Source organism: Planococcus citri, chromosome 3 (assembly GCF_950023065.1).
Source record: "Planococcus citri chromosome 3, ihPlaCitr1.1, whole genome shotgun sequence".
NCBI lineage: Eukaryota > Metazoa > Arthropoda > Insecta > Hemiptera > Pseudococcidae > Planococcus > Planococcus citri.
Genome location: NC_088679.1, coordinates 2589515 through 2607280, shown reverse-complemented (window position 1 = coordinate 2607280; position 17766 = coordinate 2589515). Strand labels below are relative to the sequence as shown.

At 33.7% G+C, this 17766-nt stretch overlaps 1 protein-coding gene across 1 annotated transcript; it reads left to right on the top strand.

The window, feature by feature from the left end:
• Window positions 1–114: 114 nt before the first annotated feature.
• On the top strand, window positions 115–17766 carry Sec71 (ADP ribosylation factor guanine nucleotide exchange factor Sec71). Its single transcript, XM_065358838.1, has 30 exons — window positions 115–393; window positions 546–721; window positions 794–943; window positions 1014–1193; window positions 1271–1394; window positions 1466–1560; window positions 1624–1769; window positions 2141–2375; window positions 2499–2668; window positions 2750–2928; window positions 3017–3212; window positions 5695–5854; window positions 5926–6083; window positions 6161–6399; window positions 6481–6632; window positions 6713–6841; window positions 6923–7052; window positions 7152–7316; window positions 7396–7523; window positions 9491–9786; window positions 9886–10058; window positions 10146–10306; window positions 10402–10662; window positions 10756–10891; window positions 10976–11142; window positions 13120–13278; window positions 13367–13498; window positions 13581–13755; window positions 13830–14086; window positions 16437–17766. Exons 1-30 carry the CDS (start codon window positions 273–275, stop codon window positions 16563–16565), a joined length of 5079 nt encoding a protein of 1692 aa, XP_065214910.1. The 5' UTR covers window positions 115–272; the 3' UTR covers window positions 16566–17766.

Sequence of the window (17766 nt, the reverse complement as noted above, 5' to 3'; positions counted from 1 at the left end):
TATGGCTGCTTCAAGAGTGCAAATTAGCGTTTCGTTTCATTCAAGTTTACACCTCAACACGAAATATGGCTGGATCAAGAGTTCAAATTAGCGTTTCGTTTTCGTTATGTTGTTTATGCGAATGTGGAATTTTATCAGGAGATTCGTGTCAAATCTTTGATTCTGATTCATTAGATCATAAAAATTGAATAATAATTATGAAAAAATCGTATAATTTACATCTCACCGGACCGTTTCGTTTTACGAAAATATAATGATTGAAATTTTGTAAAATGAGAAGAGATAGTTCCAAAGAAATGTTTATCGTTCGTGCATTGGAAAAAATCCTCAGTGATAAAGACATCAAAAAGTCGTATCATTCTCAACTGAAAAAAGTCTGCGAAGCTTCTCTCAGTAAGTAAATCATCAATTTGCATCGTACATCTGGGAACTCCGCCCATAAATCCGTTACATAGATAAATACTGCAATCTGCCCATACACTTTTTCGGTGTTAGGCAACAACGTATGGTTATTTCTAATATTTGCCTTTCTGCGTTAATTTTAGATGAAATTCAGAAGGAAATCAAGCAAGGTGGTCCATCCGAAGATACGTCTTCGGCACTCCCATTACCCAAGGATAGTTCCACCCTGATAGTAGCCGAAAAATATTTTCAACCTTTCGAATTAGCGTGTCAAAGTCGATCACCAAAAATTGTCATTACAGCTTTGGATTGTTTACAAGTATGACATTATCGAGCTCGGTGCTCTTCATCGTATTACTCGTAACTAATGTTGTACGATGTCATTTTCTAGAAATTAATCGCTTATGGGCACTTGACTGGTAATATCAAGGATCCGAATGGACCTCCTGGCAAATTACTTATCGATAAAATTGTCGAAACTATTTGCGATTGTTTTTCTGGCCCAACGACCGATGACGGAGTTCAACTACAAGTTATCAAGGTACTCGCAGCTACTCAGCTGTTTTGAAAAATATTTTTACCCGGTGCTTTCATCTCGTATCATGTTTCAGGCTGTTTTAACCGTCATGACGAGTCAACATGTCGAAGTACACGAAGGAACGGTATTGTTAGCCATAAAAACATGTTACAATATTTATCTGGCTAGCAAAAATCTCATCAATCAGACTACCGCCAGAGCCACCTTGACCCAAATGATAAACGTCACTTTTGCCAGGATGGAAAGCCAAGCTGTGAGTTTTTTTGTGAACTTGTACGTTTCAGAAACGATTTAAGCTCTACTTACGTGAATTTAATCATTGATTCGTAGGCCGAATCCCTAAATAGAGATCTCCCCACGACGCCTTCTAGTATAACAGAAGCAGACCGAAGCGATTCAACTTCCGATGTCGTTAGTGAAGTTTTAAACTCCATTGTTGACGCAGTGGTTCAAAGTGAGTCTTTTTGATATTTCAATTGGTAGCTTTTTAACCGAATACGATGGATAATTCGATCGATTTTACAGATACCCAAAGCGAATGCGTTTCTCCGGTCGTAGAAAACGGTTGTCCGGTTTTCATCGCCGATTCTCCTAGTAATGAAATGAATCGATCACAACAGGTTGATTTTATTTTAGAATTTATCATGTTTCGATTTCTCAAACTGACTTAGTTCTGTTTTCAGGACAATTTGCTTATCTCCAGTGAAACCGATGAGAAAGGAAGTGGTGCTCAGTTCGAACATATTTTACAGAAAGACGCTTTCTTAGTATTTAGAGCATTATGTAAATTATCAATGAAACCGTTACCAGAAGGAACACCCGATCCTAAGTAATTCCTTTTTGAAATCACGTAATAATTTTAAACTCGCTCTAAATAACAAATAGTGCTGCGAGTTCTTCAAATCGTTATTTATTTCTTCCCTCTACCATTTCAATAATTGGCTCCAAAGGGGTAAAAATACTTCGAGTTATTATTCTGCGTAATTTATATTGCGCAGTTTCTCGTTAATGAATAAAATATCGCAGTCGAGACCCAATTACAGGTCATATCAGCGTCAACTATGCATTTATCGACTGCTGAAATTAGTTTCAAATAACTTGGTCGTTTCGAGTTTCCATAACAACGAACAGCACATCCTGAAGTTGAGAAATTAATCATCAATTCATCGATTACGTCTAATCTTCTATCGACTGTTGCAGATCACACGAATTACGTTCGAAAATCCTGAGTTTACATTTACTGTTGTCAATTTTACAAAATCCTGGACCGGTGTTCCGTACAAATCCGGTGTTCGTATTGGCCATCAAGCATCACTTATGCGTCGCCTTATCCAATAACGGAGTCTCTCCAGTACCTGAAGTTTTCGAGCTTTCGCTAGCCATATTTTTAGCTTTACTTTCGCAATTCAAAGTGCATCTCAAGAAACAAATTGAGGTGGGTGTTTTTTTGCCTTTTTCACTCTCACCTCTATATCAAAGATTGGCTTTGAAAATATGTAAAAAATTACTCATTTACGAGTCTAATCGAATTAATAAAATATTGTCGTAATAATTTTAGGTATTTTTCAAAGAAATATTTCTCAACATCTTGGAAACAACTAGCTCATCATTTGAACACAAATGGATCGTTATTCAGGCACTAACTCGTATCTGTGCCGATGCTCAGAGTGTTGTAGATATGTATGTAAATTACGACTGTGATTTATCTGCTGCTAATTTATTCGAAAGGTGAACGTTTGATTTAATTTTCTGACAATGCGCAGACCAAAGCGAATATTACGAGCTAAAAAGTATTTTTTATTTTTACAGATTAGTCAACGATTTATCGAAAATTGCCCAAGGTCGACAAGCCGTCGAACTGGGCGCGACTCCGAATCAAGAGAAATGTATGAGGATCAGGGGACTCGAATGTCTAGTATCTTTATTGAAATGTATGGTAGACTGGAGTAAAGATTTATACGTAAATCCGAATTCGCAAACCAATCTCGGTAATTTATCTTCTTCGTCGTATTTTTTTTTTGTGTGAAAAATGAAGATTTCATTAAACTTGGACATATTGTACTTCTTCTCATTTAGGATCTGAAAGAAATGTACGTGAAAACGAAGCCAGTGACGTAACAGTATCGACTCCTGGAGATAGTCTGAGATCTTTCGGAGGCAGCGCCAGTAGCTTAAATTCTGCCAGCTCTGGTAATAAAGAAGCACCCGATACGCCCCATCATCTGCAAGTTTTAAAACACCAAAAAGAAGTCTGGGAGAATGGAATACTATTGTGAGTCATCGCAGTTGGACCATTTCACATAATTTCGAAGACGTGTCTTTCGATTTTGTTCTAATTTTTTTTTTTTTTTTTTTTTTTTACAAAAAATTACCATTTAAGTTGAGCCCAGCTTCTTTGGAGGAGGGAGGGCTGAAAGGCTCCATTTTTTATGAATTTTTAAAAATTCTAATTTGGCTCATATTTTGTAAAAAAAAATCAAATTTTGATCAAATTAACATGAAATGCTGAAATTTAGTTTGTATGCTATTTTCATCCTCCCAAGTCGATTGGTGATGGTTTTGAATCGTTGTGGAGCCTGCAGCGGACTTTGCGTTTCAACATAGGACTTGCACGGAATTTTTAAAACTTTACAAAGGTAGATCGAAAGATCATGCAAAAATTTATTACCTGTCAAAATTTCAAGTGCTAAAGTGCGTTTTTCGATTTTTGGTGAATTTTTGAAAATCCAATTTAGGCCAAAAATGAGGGAAAAAATCATAATTTTACCAAATTGACCAAGAAAGCTGAAATTTGGGATATACCCTATTTTCGACATGCCAAATCGATTGAAAACGGTTTCAACACGTTTTGAGCAGTTCTGGAGCCTCCAGCAGATTGTTGAAACTCGAAATTCCCACAAAATTCCATGAAATTAGAGTTGTAAAGCTGAAATTTATTCTAAAAACCAATTTCAATACGCTACGAAGTACTGCAGGTGAATTTCAAGTCGTTTTGGAGCCTCCAGCGACTTTTTGAAAATTCCTGAAGTCTCCAGCAGATTTTTGAAACTTAAAATTTTCACAAAATTTCATCAAATGGAGATGGAAAGCAGAAATTTACTCTACACTCCAATTTCAACTCCCTCTTAAAACGACATCAGGTTGGTTCAAGTTATTTTAGAGCCTCCAGCGACTTTTTTGAAAATTACTGGAGCTTCCAGTAGATTTTTGAAACTTGAAATTTCCCAAAAATTTCATCAAACTGAGGTGGAGAGTTGGAATTCATTCTTCAAACTAATTTCAATACGCTACGAAGTGGACTGCTGGTGGATTTCAAGTCGTTTTGGAGCCTCTAACGACTTTTTGAAAGGTTGTATGACGTTTTTTTTTGGAAAATTGAAATTTCTTGAAAGTAGCTGGAAGCTTCAAAACCATTTGAAACCACCATAAAGTCTGCGAAGTAAATTTCAGCTTGCCAACTCCATTTGATAAAGTGATGTTGGGATTGTTGGGGAAATTTCAAGTTTCAAAAATCTACTGGAGGCTCCAGTAATTTTCAAAAAAGTCGCTGGAGGCTCTAAAATGACTTACACCCACCTGAAGTCGTCTTCAGAAGGTGTTAAAATTGGAGTGTAGAGTAAATTGCAGCTTTCCATCTCCATTTGATGAAATTTTGTGAAAATTCAAAGTTTCAAAAATCTGCTGGAGGCTCCAGTATTTTCAAAAAAGTCGCTGAAGGCCCTGAAATGACTTGAACCCATCTGAAGTCGTCTTCAGAGGTTGTTAAAATTGGAGTGTAGAGTAAATTTCAGCTTTCCATCTACATTTGATGAAATTTTGTGACAATTCAAAGTTTCAAAAATCTACTGGAGGCTTCAGTATTTTCAAAAAAGTCGCTGGAGGCCCTAAAATGACTTGAACCCACCTGAAGTCGTCTTCAGAGGGTGTTAAGATTGGAGTGTAGAGTAAATCTCAGCTTTCCATCTCCATTTGATGAAATTTTGTGAAAATTTAAAGTTTCAAAAATCTGTTGGAGGCTTCAGGAATTTTCAAAAAGTCGCTGGAGGCTCCAAAACGACTTGAAATTTACCTGCAGTACTTCGTAGCGTATCGAAATCAGTTTTTAGAATAAATTTCAGCTTTACAACTCCAATTTGATGGAATTTTGTGGGAATCTCGAGTTTCAAAAATCTGCTGGAGGCTCCAAAACTGCTCAAAACAGGTTGAAACCGTTTTCAATCGATTTGGCATGTTGAAAATAGTGTATATCCCAAATTTCAGCTTTCTTGGTCAATTTGGTAAAATTTTGATTTTTTCCCTCATTTTTGGCCTAAATTCGATTTTCAAAAATTCACCAAAAATCGAAAAACGCACTTTAGCACTTGAAATTTTGACAGGTGATAAATTTTTGCATGATCTTTCAATCTATGTGTGTAAACGTGTAAAGTTTGAAAAATTTCGTGCAAATCCTATGTTGAAACGCAAAATCTGCGATTTCGGCTGACCTGTCAATCAAAATGGCCGCCATTTTGTAAGTAAGGCCAACTTTTTTTTGGGCAAATTTGCTTTTTGCTTTAAAATGTTCTTTAGGGTGTCCGCTTTGAGAAAAAAGTTGTCATGGAGGATCGGGGGGGGGGGTGCAATTACTCCTATTGTCATATGCCGGACTAAAAGAATGTTGTGAAAAGTATTGGAGCAAAATTGAAAGACATGAACTCGAAACGACGGAGAAAAGACCATCTAACTTTGTCATTTTCTTTTTAAATTTTCCACAGATTCAATCAGAAGCCCAAAAAAGGTATTCAGTTCTTGCAGGATCGAGAACTTCTCGGATCTACTCCTTCTGAGGTTGCCGAATGGCTACATACAGAAGAACGTTTGGATAAAACTGGTATAGGTGATTTTCTCGGAGAAAACGACGAATTTAGTCGTGAAGTAAGTTCCCTAGATACGAAAAAAATATTCGTACAATTTTTAGAAATTATTAATAAATTTTTTTTTTATAGGTTATGTACGCTTATGTGGATCAAATGGATTTCAACGGTCGCGATCTGGTTTCGGGACTGAGATTTTTCCTCGAAGGATTCCGACTTCCCGGCGAAGCTCAAAAAATTGACAGACTGATGGAAAAATTCGCCAGCAGATATTGCGAGTGTAATCCAAAGTACGAGTCAACATTCCATGAAAAACATTTCACCTTTTACCTTTTAATTTAACTTTTTATTTTTTAATTTTTCGCAGCAATGGCCTGTTCGCCAGCGCAGATTCGGCTTACGTGTTGGCGTATTCGATTATCATGTTGACTACTGATTTACATTCACCTCAAGTTAAACATAAGATGACCAAAGAACAGTATATAAAGCTAAATAGAGGCATATCGGATAATCAAGATTTGCCCGAAGAATATCTGAGTCAAATTTACGATGAAATCGCCGGCCACGAGATTAAAATAAAGGCCACCAATAAACCCGGCAAGCAAAGTAAATATTTCAGAATCGAATAATTAATAATTCACATCCGATATTTTTGCACTTCGTGTCTTTAATTTGAAATTTTTCCAGTTATATCGAATGAAAAACGACGTAAACTATTGTGGAATATGGAAATGGAGGCGATATCGGCGACAGCTAAGAACCTAATGGAGTCTGTCAGCCATGTTCAAGCACCATTCACATCAGCCAAACATTTGGAACACGTTAGACCGATGTTTAAAGTAAATACTGTTCTCCAAGTCGAATATTTTTACCAAAAGCAGCACGTTTTGTACATTAACTCATTTCAATTTTTTTCAAGATGGCATGGACACCATTTTTAGCAGCATTTAGCGTCGGATTACAAGACTGTGATGATCAAGAAGTCGCCTCTCTTTGTTTAGAGGGTATCAGATGTGCCATTAGAATCGCTTGTATATTCCATATGACGGTAAATTACCTTTTTACAAAATTAAAACATTGTTAAAAAAATTCGCTATTTCACGATTTATTTTTTTCTGTTGTTTTGCAGTTGGAAAGAGACGCGTATGTTCAGGCGTTAGCTCGATTTACTCTGTTAACAGCCAATTCGCCTATAATGGAGATGAAAGCGAAGAACATCGAAACCATTAAAACTCTAATAACGGTCGCTTATACCGATGGTAAAATTCAGTTAAAAAATAATAATATAGTCCTGAAAGATCTAGCCAATAAGATACTCGATCTATTCTAAACTCAACAACGTTTGTTTGTCAAAACAGGAAATTACTTGGGTAGCTCGTGGTTAGACATAGTAAAATGTATCTCGCAACTGGAACTAGCTCAAATGGTGGGCACCGGAGTCAGGCCGCAATTTTTATCTTTATCAAAGGCTTACCCTTCGGCTGAAACTTTATCCCTCAAGTTGAATATTTCTACTCTAGATCGTAAGTGATTTTTCTTCACATATTCTTCAATTTCGAGTATTTTTTTTTTGCTAATCCAAAATTTATGGTACGATTACAGCCAGCGTTAAAGAATCGATTGGAGAAACGAGTAGTCAAAGTGTAGTGGTGGCTGTTGATCGCATATTCACCGGATCTATCCGTTTGGATGGTGACGCAATCGTAGATTTCGTGACCGCTTTGTGTCAGGTAACGTAAAATATTCGAGCTGTTGAATATTCCTATTTATCGAAACTTTCTCCTCTTGTTTTTTTTTTTCGCTGAAATCCTTAAAAACTCTTTGCTTTGTTCCATTTTTTCCGATGGAACTTTTATTTTTTGCATTTACTTATTCTCTTCTTTTGGAATTTTTATTTTTTTAAAATTCTTTTTGAAAGTAGAACAATTTCAGTTAGAAAAAAAGTTTTTTTCTGTTTCCTTGACAGTTCTGAATTTTTGACATATTTGTTGTAGTTATTTTGAAAAATAAAATCCCTCCTCCCAAAATTGAAAAAAAATTTCAAAATTGTCTTGCTTTTTTTCATTTTTGCAGACAACCTTGGAAATTTCTCATTGGTGGGGGGGGGGGGGGGGATGAAAAAAAGTTAGCCTGAGAAAATTCGATCTGGAAAAATGTTGGTTCAACGTCCCCATTCAAACTTTTGAAATTTCCTGTCAAAAGTCTTACTTAATTTTTTTTTTTTTTATAAAACTAAAAAACTTTTGTTTTAAATAATTTTTGACCTAATTTCGCCCCTTTCCAACGAAAATTGAAGCATTTGAAAAAATTTTCTACCAAAAGTTCTGTGTTTTGCCTAAATTTTTCAAAAAATCTTTGCTTTTTCTGTCAATTTGTCCTATTTTTTTTATTTTTTTTTCAATACTTAAATCATGGAAATTTTGAGTTTTTTCAATATTTTTTTTTTGGAAATAAAAAAAGTTTTGATCCGGAAATTTCGTACTTGAATAATAAATTAGGAGTCCCCCCCCCTCCCTCATAATTTCTTAACGAATTTGAAACATTTAAACTTGCTGGAAGATTGGCTTTTCCTTTTTTTTTTTTGATAAAGTGAAATTTTGGCCCTAAATAACTTTTGATCCTCACCCCCTCAAAAAATTAAGTAACTTCCTGCCAAAAATACTGTTTTTTAAAATTAAAATTATCGAAAAAGTTTTGCTTTTTTACACATATGTCTTGTTTTTTTTATTTATAGGTACTTATTTAATCAGAAATTTTTTCTAGATTTTTTTTGCGTCAAAATTGTCAACCAACGTTTGTTTTTTTTGTCAAAATTTCTAAAAAATACAGTTTTTTTAGTTTTTAAGTCAATTTTTGAAATTTTAAATTTATTGTATTCATTAAAATGAATTTGAATTTAAAATCTTTAAAAATTCAGAATTTTCATTTTCTTTTCTTTTTGAAAATACGTATTTTGGCTCTGTAAATTTTTGACCTGACCCTTCTTTTTAGTCCTCCATCCCCTTGAAATGTTTGAAAACATTTTCTGCCGGAAGTCCTGCTTTTTTTATTTTCAAAATGAAGCTTCGAAATTTTAAATTCATCACGTCTTTTTTCAGAATTCTGCTTTCTTTAAATTCTTCTGAAGTCATTTGAAAAATTTTTTTGAATTGAATAATTTTTGATCTGGCCCTCCTTCACTTACTATTCCAAAATTTCAGGAAATTTCCTGCTTAAAGTTTTGTTTTTTGACCATTTAAGAAGTGTCCTGCTTTTTTCCATGCTCTAAAAAAATCAATACCTAATTACCTATCTATTAAAAATTTTCTATTTATTCTTTTCTTTTTTTTTGATTTTTTTTAGTACAAATTTTTACCCAAACTTATATTTTAAAACTATTTAAAAAAATTTCTAGCTTTTTCCCCTATAAAACTTTGAAATTTTCCATTTTCTTCTGTTTTTGAAGCCCCCCTCCCTTCCATCCAAACTGAAATATTTTTTGAAATTTGGGTAAAATTTCAAAATTGTCCTATTTTTATCATTTTTTCCATCCATTTTTGAATTTTTTTTCATTTTTTCCTTTCTTTGGAATTTTGAGTTGAGAAAATTTCCTGCTGAAAGCGTTGCTTTTGCTTTTTGTCTTTTTTAATACATAGATATCTTTATTTGATAGTGCTGTGCTACTTTATTAATCTTTTTTTTTTTGCTTTTTGTAAAGGTGTCTTTGGAAGAGCTCGCCAATGCCAACCACCCGCGTATGTTCAGTCTGCAAAAAATAGTCGAAATATCGTATTATAATATGGGACGTATTAGGCTACAGTGGTCTCGTATATGGCAAGTCCTCGGCGAATATTTCAATAAAGTGGGATGCAACACGAACGAAGATATCGCTATTTTTTCATTAGACTCGTTAAGACAGCTATCAATGAAATTCATCGAAAAAGGAGAATTTTCCAACTTCAAGTTCCAGAAAGATTTCCTCCGTCCGTTCGAACATATTATGAAAAAGAATAGGCGAGTGATCCATTCGCTCTTTTACGTTCAACCTAATACTGTATTCTTTTTCGAAAATGAATATTTTTTTGAAACGATTATTTTTATTAATTGTAATAGGTCACCGACGATTCGTGATATGGTTGTGAGATGTATCGCGCAGATGGTGAATTCGCAAGCTCGTAATGTTCGTTCTGGTTGGAAAAACATATTCAGTGTGTTTCATTTAGCGGCATCGGATCAAGACGAAGTCATCGTTGATTTAGCGTTTAAGACCACTCAGCATATTATCAGTGAGTTCTCGTATTCTCAAAATTGAAATCGAATTGAAATTTTACAAATAAAATCAAATTAAAACTACTTTCGTATTTTATTTGCAGATAATTTATACTCACAACATTTCCAAATCATGATCGATTCGTTCCAAGACGCTGTAAAATGTTTATCCGAATTCACGTGTAACGCTAGCTTCCCAGACACCAGCATGGAAGCGATCCGATTAATACGTACTTGCGCTCAATGCGTTCACGAGAAACCTCAGGTACTTCTTTTATACTTTCTTTCTCCATTGAACGAACATGAACCTCTCATCTCGCCTTAAATACTAAAAATTTTGAAATATTATCATCTGTTTAGCTGTTTGTCGAACATTGCGTCGATGACGTATCTGTAAACGAAGATGACAGGCCGTGGGTCCGAGGCTGGTTCCCTTTACTTTTCGAATTATCGTGTATCGTAAGCCGATGTAAATTAGACGTACGTACCAGAGCGTTGACCGTACTGTTTGAAATGATCAAAAATCACGGAGAAGCATTCAAAACTCATTGGTGGAAAGACTTATTCAACATCTTATTTAGAATATTCGATAACATGAAGTTACCAGAAATACAAACCGAGGTGAGGAATAAGCATCATAAATTGAGAAAATGCTGATATCGAGGTTCTGTGATGTTTTTTTTCATTAAAATGATGTCTGTAATGTTTTTGCAGAAAGCGGAATGGATGACCACGACTTGTAATCACGCTTTGTACGCCATCGTCGATGTGTTCACGCAGTATTTCGAAATTTTAGGACCGATGTTGTTGAAAGATTTGTATATTCAGTTGCATTGGTGTGTTTTGCAATGTAAGTGAAAGAAGATTTCAATTCTGAACAATTCATTGAAATAATGAAACGTTGAAAAATTAATTTCATTTTTTTCCCTATCAGGTAATGATCAATTGGCTCGATCTGGAACTAATTGCCTGGAAAATTTGGTCATCTCTTGCGGACATAAGTTCACTTATGAAATATGGGAAGACACGTGCCATTGTATAAGAGACATGTTCGACTGCACAATTCCTAATGAATTATTTACCAGTAATGTGATATCTCCGGTAATCATTTAGTTTCATTTTAGTCACAAAAGAGGGCCGAATCAAAAAATTCGAGTTAATATTTGTAGGGGTCAAATTTAAAAAAAAAAAATGAGTATGTATTTTGTATTCAGCGCTCTCGAAAACATATTACAGGATTATGTCACGTAATATTTGACGGTTTTTTTTGCATTTTGAACGAAATTTTTGGGCTTTGGTTTTCTCCTGCTGATTTTGCGATTCCCATCACAAAAATTGCATCTGATTCCTGGATTTTTGAATTTTTCTTTTAGGTTTTTCCTAATTAAACAAATATAACTTATTAATTTTTTATTTTCTCGGTGATTTTTGGTGGATTTTTTCATGTTTTAATTGACTTTTACATTTTGAACTTTGGCGATTTTTTTTCAAAGTAATTTTTGCGTGATTTTGTTCTGAATTTTTGATGATTTTTTTTGCCCGAATGTTTGTTGAATTTTATCACCTCGAGTTCTTGTGATTTTTTCATAAAAATTTTCCCTCAACTTTGTGTGATTTTATTGGTCGAATTTAGTCGGAATTTTTCCTTATTATAACCTTTTGAATTTTGTGAATTTTATTCCCCCCCCCCCGATTTTGGTGAGTTTTCTTTTGAATTTGTGTAGATTTTTCCCAATTTCATTTATTATTCTTTTGAATTTTCGCGAGGTCTCTTTTTTTTCGTTTTTCGATGATTTTCCCGGAATTTTCATTTTTTTCTCTTCAAATTTTAGCAAAGTTTTTTCACTTTTATCAGACTTTTTAGCTATGAATTTTCATGGTTTTAGTTTTGTTCTAAATTATGGTCATTTTTTGCCGAGTCTCGTGTTTAAAAAAAAACTATTGATTTTTTTCGCTTACATTTTTCTGGAATTGCGATTTTTCTTCGTCCAAAATTTATGATTTTCCTTTAAATTTTGACCATTTTTTTTAAGGAGGGAGGCAGTTTTTTCAAGATTTTTTGATGAGTTTGTTTTTTTCATTTACACCTTTTTTGGTGTATTTTTTTGCATTTATATGTACTTACTTCTAATTTATTCACACGAGTTCTCTGTTCTGAATTTTCAGTGATTTTTCCTGAACTGAATTTTCGAGGTTTTTTCATTTTCATCATTTTCACGATTTTGTGTTGATTTTGGAAAAATCTTTTTTCTTGAATTTTTGTGATTTTTATAAAATTTTCTTCTAATTTAGCTTCAAATTTTAGCAACTTTTCCGCTTAAATTTTTGCGGATTTTTTTGTGTTTTTGAGAGTTTGTTTTAAACTTTGAGACTTGATGGTTATATTTCGAATTTTTTTTTAGGGGTTTCTCGATTTTTTCACATTTTATTCTTTTGAATTCTCGTAGATTTTATCTTCCAATTTTTCGGCGATTTTCCCTAAATTTTCATGTTTATTTTTTTGCTTAAATTTTTGTGAAGTTTCTGCAATTTTATCGTGAATTTTCGTATTTTTTTTTTCAATTTTTATGATGTTTTTCTTACATTTTAGTGCTGCTTACTCAACTTTTTCGGAGGAAGTTTTCTACTTTCAATCGGATTTCTGGAATACTCATTTTTTTTCAACTTTTTTGAAATTTAGCAGAATTTCTTCAATTTTTGGGAAATTTTTCAGTTTGAATTTCGTTCTTGAGGTTTATTCTTAAGGACTTATGATTTTGATTTTAAAAGAAGATCGCTGGGAGGTTTTTCAACATTATTTTTTGACTATTTTAAGAAGATCGCTGGGAGGTTTTTCAACATTATTTTTTGACTATTTTTTTTCTCTCCAGATATTTTTTTTCCTCTCCAGATCTTTCTCTCAATTGCAATTATTTTGTTGCATTTTCTCCATTTTATTTTTTTCTAATGTGTGTCAATTTTTACCAAGTTTTGATGTATTTCTTGATCTGACACGTGCCACCTCGCCAATTTTTCGATTAGCCACAATTTTTCACGTTCAATTCAAAAAAATAAAAATAAAAATGTAAATTTTTACAGGAAAAAGAAAAGCAAAAAGAAAAAGACAAAGAATTAGAAAAAGAAAAAGACAGAGACGTAGAAGAAGAAACATTGAAGAATAAGCTTAAACGATCGAATAGTATTGTAAGCACCGCGAGCAATATATCTGGCACAAGTTTGGACGAATTCGGCTCCAGAGTAAGTAACCCAAAGACACGTAATAAGTCAGAATTTAGCAATTTTTTCAAAATTTCAACATTAACGAAATTTTTTCCACCCATTTCAGTGTAATTTAGCCGTGTCAGCTTTATCGATAAAAATAATCGTGCAGCTGGAACTAATCCAGACTATCGATAACATAGTGTTCTACCCAGCCACATCACGTAAAGAAGACCAAGAGAATTTAGCTCTGGCTCAAGTGAGTATTACCCAAACTAACGAGTTGAATCACTCAAAAATAAGAAATTTTAAAATTCTATCTCACTATGATTTCCTTCCAGGCTGATATATCTCAAGAACCTCCAATCCTCGATCAACAACGAGAAGAGCAAGGCATGTACAGGAATCTGAAAACCCAGCAGCTTTTCATGCTGACTGAATGCCTCATGAAATCGCACCGTTTCGCTAAATCGTTTCATTCGAACCTCGACCAAAATCCATTGCTTGGTAAATCAAGTAAGTTGGCCCCATACCCCGTATTTTTTCCCCACCGAGTAGCCCTGCTTATTTGACGATTTGCCCGCATTTAGGTATGAAAAATTCGTCTAAACCTAATCTACTGCTGCAAGAAACGCAAAGTTTGGCTTGTACGTTGAGAATATTGTTTAAAATGAGTAGCGACGAATCGCGTAGCGAAGATTGGCAGCTTATTCATCAAGAATTGGTCACCGTTTGTAAAGAAGCTTTGACTTATTTCTTGGAGTTGAAGTCGGAACTGCACAGGGAAGCTTGGACGTGTTTGCTGTTGCTGATGATTACTCGTATTTATAAAATGCCCGCAAATAAGGTAAATTCATTAATTTTTGACGAGATTAGGTTCCATAAGGATTTTAAAACTTTGACAAGTGAAGTTGTGAATTTGCAGTCTTCGATTTGAACGAAACCAAGATCGAAAGAGCACGTTCTAAAATTCGCATAATCCAAATTTGAAATGCTGAAGTAAATTTTCAAAAATTTTAAAAATTAAAAAAACTGTTTTAAAGTTTTTATTTTTGTGAAAAAGCTTTAGTCGGGGGGGGGCGCTTTATCGATTTTTGGTGAATTTTCAAAAATCATATTTTGGCCAAAATGCGAGAAAAAATCAAAATTTTACCAAATTGATCTAGAGAGCTGAAATTTGGAATAAACCCTATTTTCGACCTGCCAAATCGAATTGGAAACTGTTTCAAACCGTTTTGATCAGTTCTGGAGCCTCCAGCAGATTTTTGAAACCCGAAATTCTCACGAAATTTCATCAAATGGAGTTGGAAGCCGAAATTAATTCTGCAAACTAATTTCAATAAGCTATGAAGTCGACTGCAGGTAAATTTCAAGTCGTTTTAGAGCCTCCAGCAATTTTTTGAAAATTACTGGAGCCTCCAGTGAATTTTTGAAATTTGAAAATTCCCAGAAATTTCATCAAAATGGTGATGGAAAGCTGAAATGAACTATACACTCCAATTTTAACACCCCCTGAAGACGACTTCAGGAGGGTTCAAGTAATTTTGGAGCCTCCAGTGACTTTTTGAAAGGTTTCATGGCGTTTTCAGGAGAATAGAAATTTCCTAGAAGTAGCTGGAAGCTTCAAAACCACTTGAAACCACCATGCAGTCGATTTCATATTATTGTGTTGAAATTAGTTTGCAGAGTAAATTTCAGCTTGCTAACCCCATTTGATGAAATAAGTTTCAAAAATCTACTGGAGGGTCCAGTAATTCTCAAAAAATTGCTGGAGGCTCCAAAACAACTTGAAATTAGTTTGCAGAATTAATTCCGGCTTTCTAACCCCATTTGACGAAATTTTGTGGAAATTTCGAGTTTCGAAAATCTGCTGTAGGCTTCAGTAATTTTCAAAAAATTGCCGGAGGCTCCAGTAATTTTCAAAAAATTGCTGGAGGCTCCAAAACAACTTGAAATTAGTTTGCAGAATTAATTCCGGCTTTCTCACTCCATTTGATAAAATTTTGTGAAAATTTCGAGTTTCAAAAGTAATCTTCAAAAAATTGTTGGAAGCTCCAGTAATTTTCAAAAAATCGCTGGAGGCTCCAATACGACTTGAAATTGGTTTGCAGAAATAATTTCGGTTTTCCAACTCCATTTGATGAAATTTTGTGGAAATTTCGAGTTTCGAAAATCTGCTGGAGGCTCCAGAACTGATCAAAACGGTTTGAAACAGTTTCCAATCGATTTGGCAGGTCGAAAATAGGGTATATCTCAAATTTCAGTTTTCTAGGTTAATTTGGTAAAATTTTGATTTTTTCTCACATTTTGGCCAAGATTTGATTTTTGAAAATTCACCAAAAATCGAAAAAGTCACTTAAGCACTTGAAATTTTGACAGGTGATGAATTTTTGTCAGGTCTTTCGACCTACCTTTGTACGGTTTTAAAAATGGCATGCTAGTCCTATGTTGGAACGCAAAATCAGCGATTTATGCTGACCTGTCAATCAAAATGGCCGCCATTTTGTGAATAAGGGCCTCTAATGTCCCTTAGGACTCCTCCTTTAAGAAAAAAGTTGTCCCGGAGGTGATCCTTGTGCGGACCCCCCGACTACTTAAAATTCTTCATGGAACAGCTTTTTAAAAAAATTTTCAAAAATTCTGAATCTGATTTGAACGAAACCAAGATCGAAAGAGCACGTTCTAAACCCCTCATAATCCAAATTTGACATGCTGAAGTTCATTTTTGGATTTTTAGTAAATTTTTGAAAATTTTAAAAATTAAAAAAACTGTTTTGAAGTTTTCATTTTATGAAAAGCTTAAAAATTCTTCATGAAACAGCTTTTTCAAAAATTTTTCAAAAATTCTGAATCTGATTTGAACGAAACCAAGATCGAGAGAACACGTTTTGAAACCCTTATAATCCAAATTTGGCACGCTGGAGTTCATTTTTAGATTTTTAGTAAATTTTCAAAAATTGAAAAAAAACTCTTTTTTTAATTTTTAAAATTTTCAAAAATTCTCCAAAAATCCAAAAATGAACTTAGGATTTTAAAAATTAGGGTCACGGGAGTTTCTATCTAGTTTGGTTTCGTTTAAATCGAAGAGTGAAGGAAACAGAATGGTCTCTTCAATCTTTAATACATTATGTAGAATAGAATTCGGTTAGATTTGGATCTAATAAACATCTCATTATTTTTTTTTGTTTATGTTACAGTTCAAATCACACGCATCCAGTTTATACCCTCAGCTTTGCGAATTACTATATTTAGAACTAAAAGTCGAATTGAGATCTGTGCTACGAAGATTCTTTCAACGCATCGGAACAGTTTTCAGTATTACATAACACTAAAACAAGAACCGATAGACGAGTATCTCGTTTTATTCAAAATCAGCACTTTCGCTTCCTTGTAGTACAGTATTCAGTATTTTTTTTAAATTAGTCGATTCCAGTTTTTTTTATTCTATTAATCGTGTGGTACATTAATATGTGATATTAGAACGAATGTTTGAATATTTGTTCTACGTACTGCTCGATCGATGTTGGGTTTTCTTTTCTATTCTAATCGAATTATTTTGGACAAAAGAGGAAAATTATTTTAAAAATTTTAGTATTAATTTTCATGGTTACCATAGGTATTGTTCGAAGATGGTACAATGTGTATATGGTATGTGATGCGCTTTTAAATTATTTATTCGTGATTTTTTTTTTTTTTTTGTACGAAATTTCGAGTTATACGTTAATTTGTTTTTTTAAATTAATTTTTCGATAAATAATTATCGGCGTCGACGTTGTTGTTATTGAAGCCTTGTAAGTTATCTAGTCTGAAAAACACACACGCACGAATGTATTACATGCATCTTAAACCTAAATTTCGGCTACTTTTTACGTTAGTTGTATTATTACGGTTTTACGACGAACGCTTGACCTATATTTATGCTGAAAATTTGCATATTTTTTTCGCATTTCGTCGAGAGTTATAAGAATAAGAGTGTGCTTAAACCTACTTAATGAACATTCCGACATACTTGACCGATTACACGAACCAAATTTTTTCCCGAGAACAAAACCCACTGACGATGACGGTGCTTCTTTGTCTCTAAAAGTTGAAAAGAATTAATTATAAAATTCGTCAAAAAAATATAAATAAAAGTTTAGAAAGAAAAACATACATATGTTGGAACCGTCATCTTGGTCGCTGCTGAGGGTTCTCGAATTTGACACGATTGGCTTTTTTTTTCTTTTGATATACTTAAATCACGTTATTGTTATTTATTACTGTTATGATTATTGTTGTTGTTTTGTACGGAAAGAAAAGTATACCTATTGTACCTAATGTTTTTTTTCTCTCCTTTTCTTTTTATCACGTATCCTTTATTCGGCTGTTCTTTATTCGTTCTACGTACGTATGTTTAATTTTTAGTAACTTATGTTGCGCGTTTACCAGTCATTGTTTATTTTATTTAATTATTCATCGTGCATGTTCGCATTGTTAAATTAGTTTATTCGGGTTGTAAAATAAATATTTTTGTAGTGAGCCGATGAA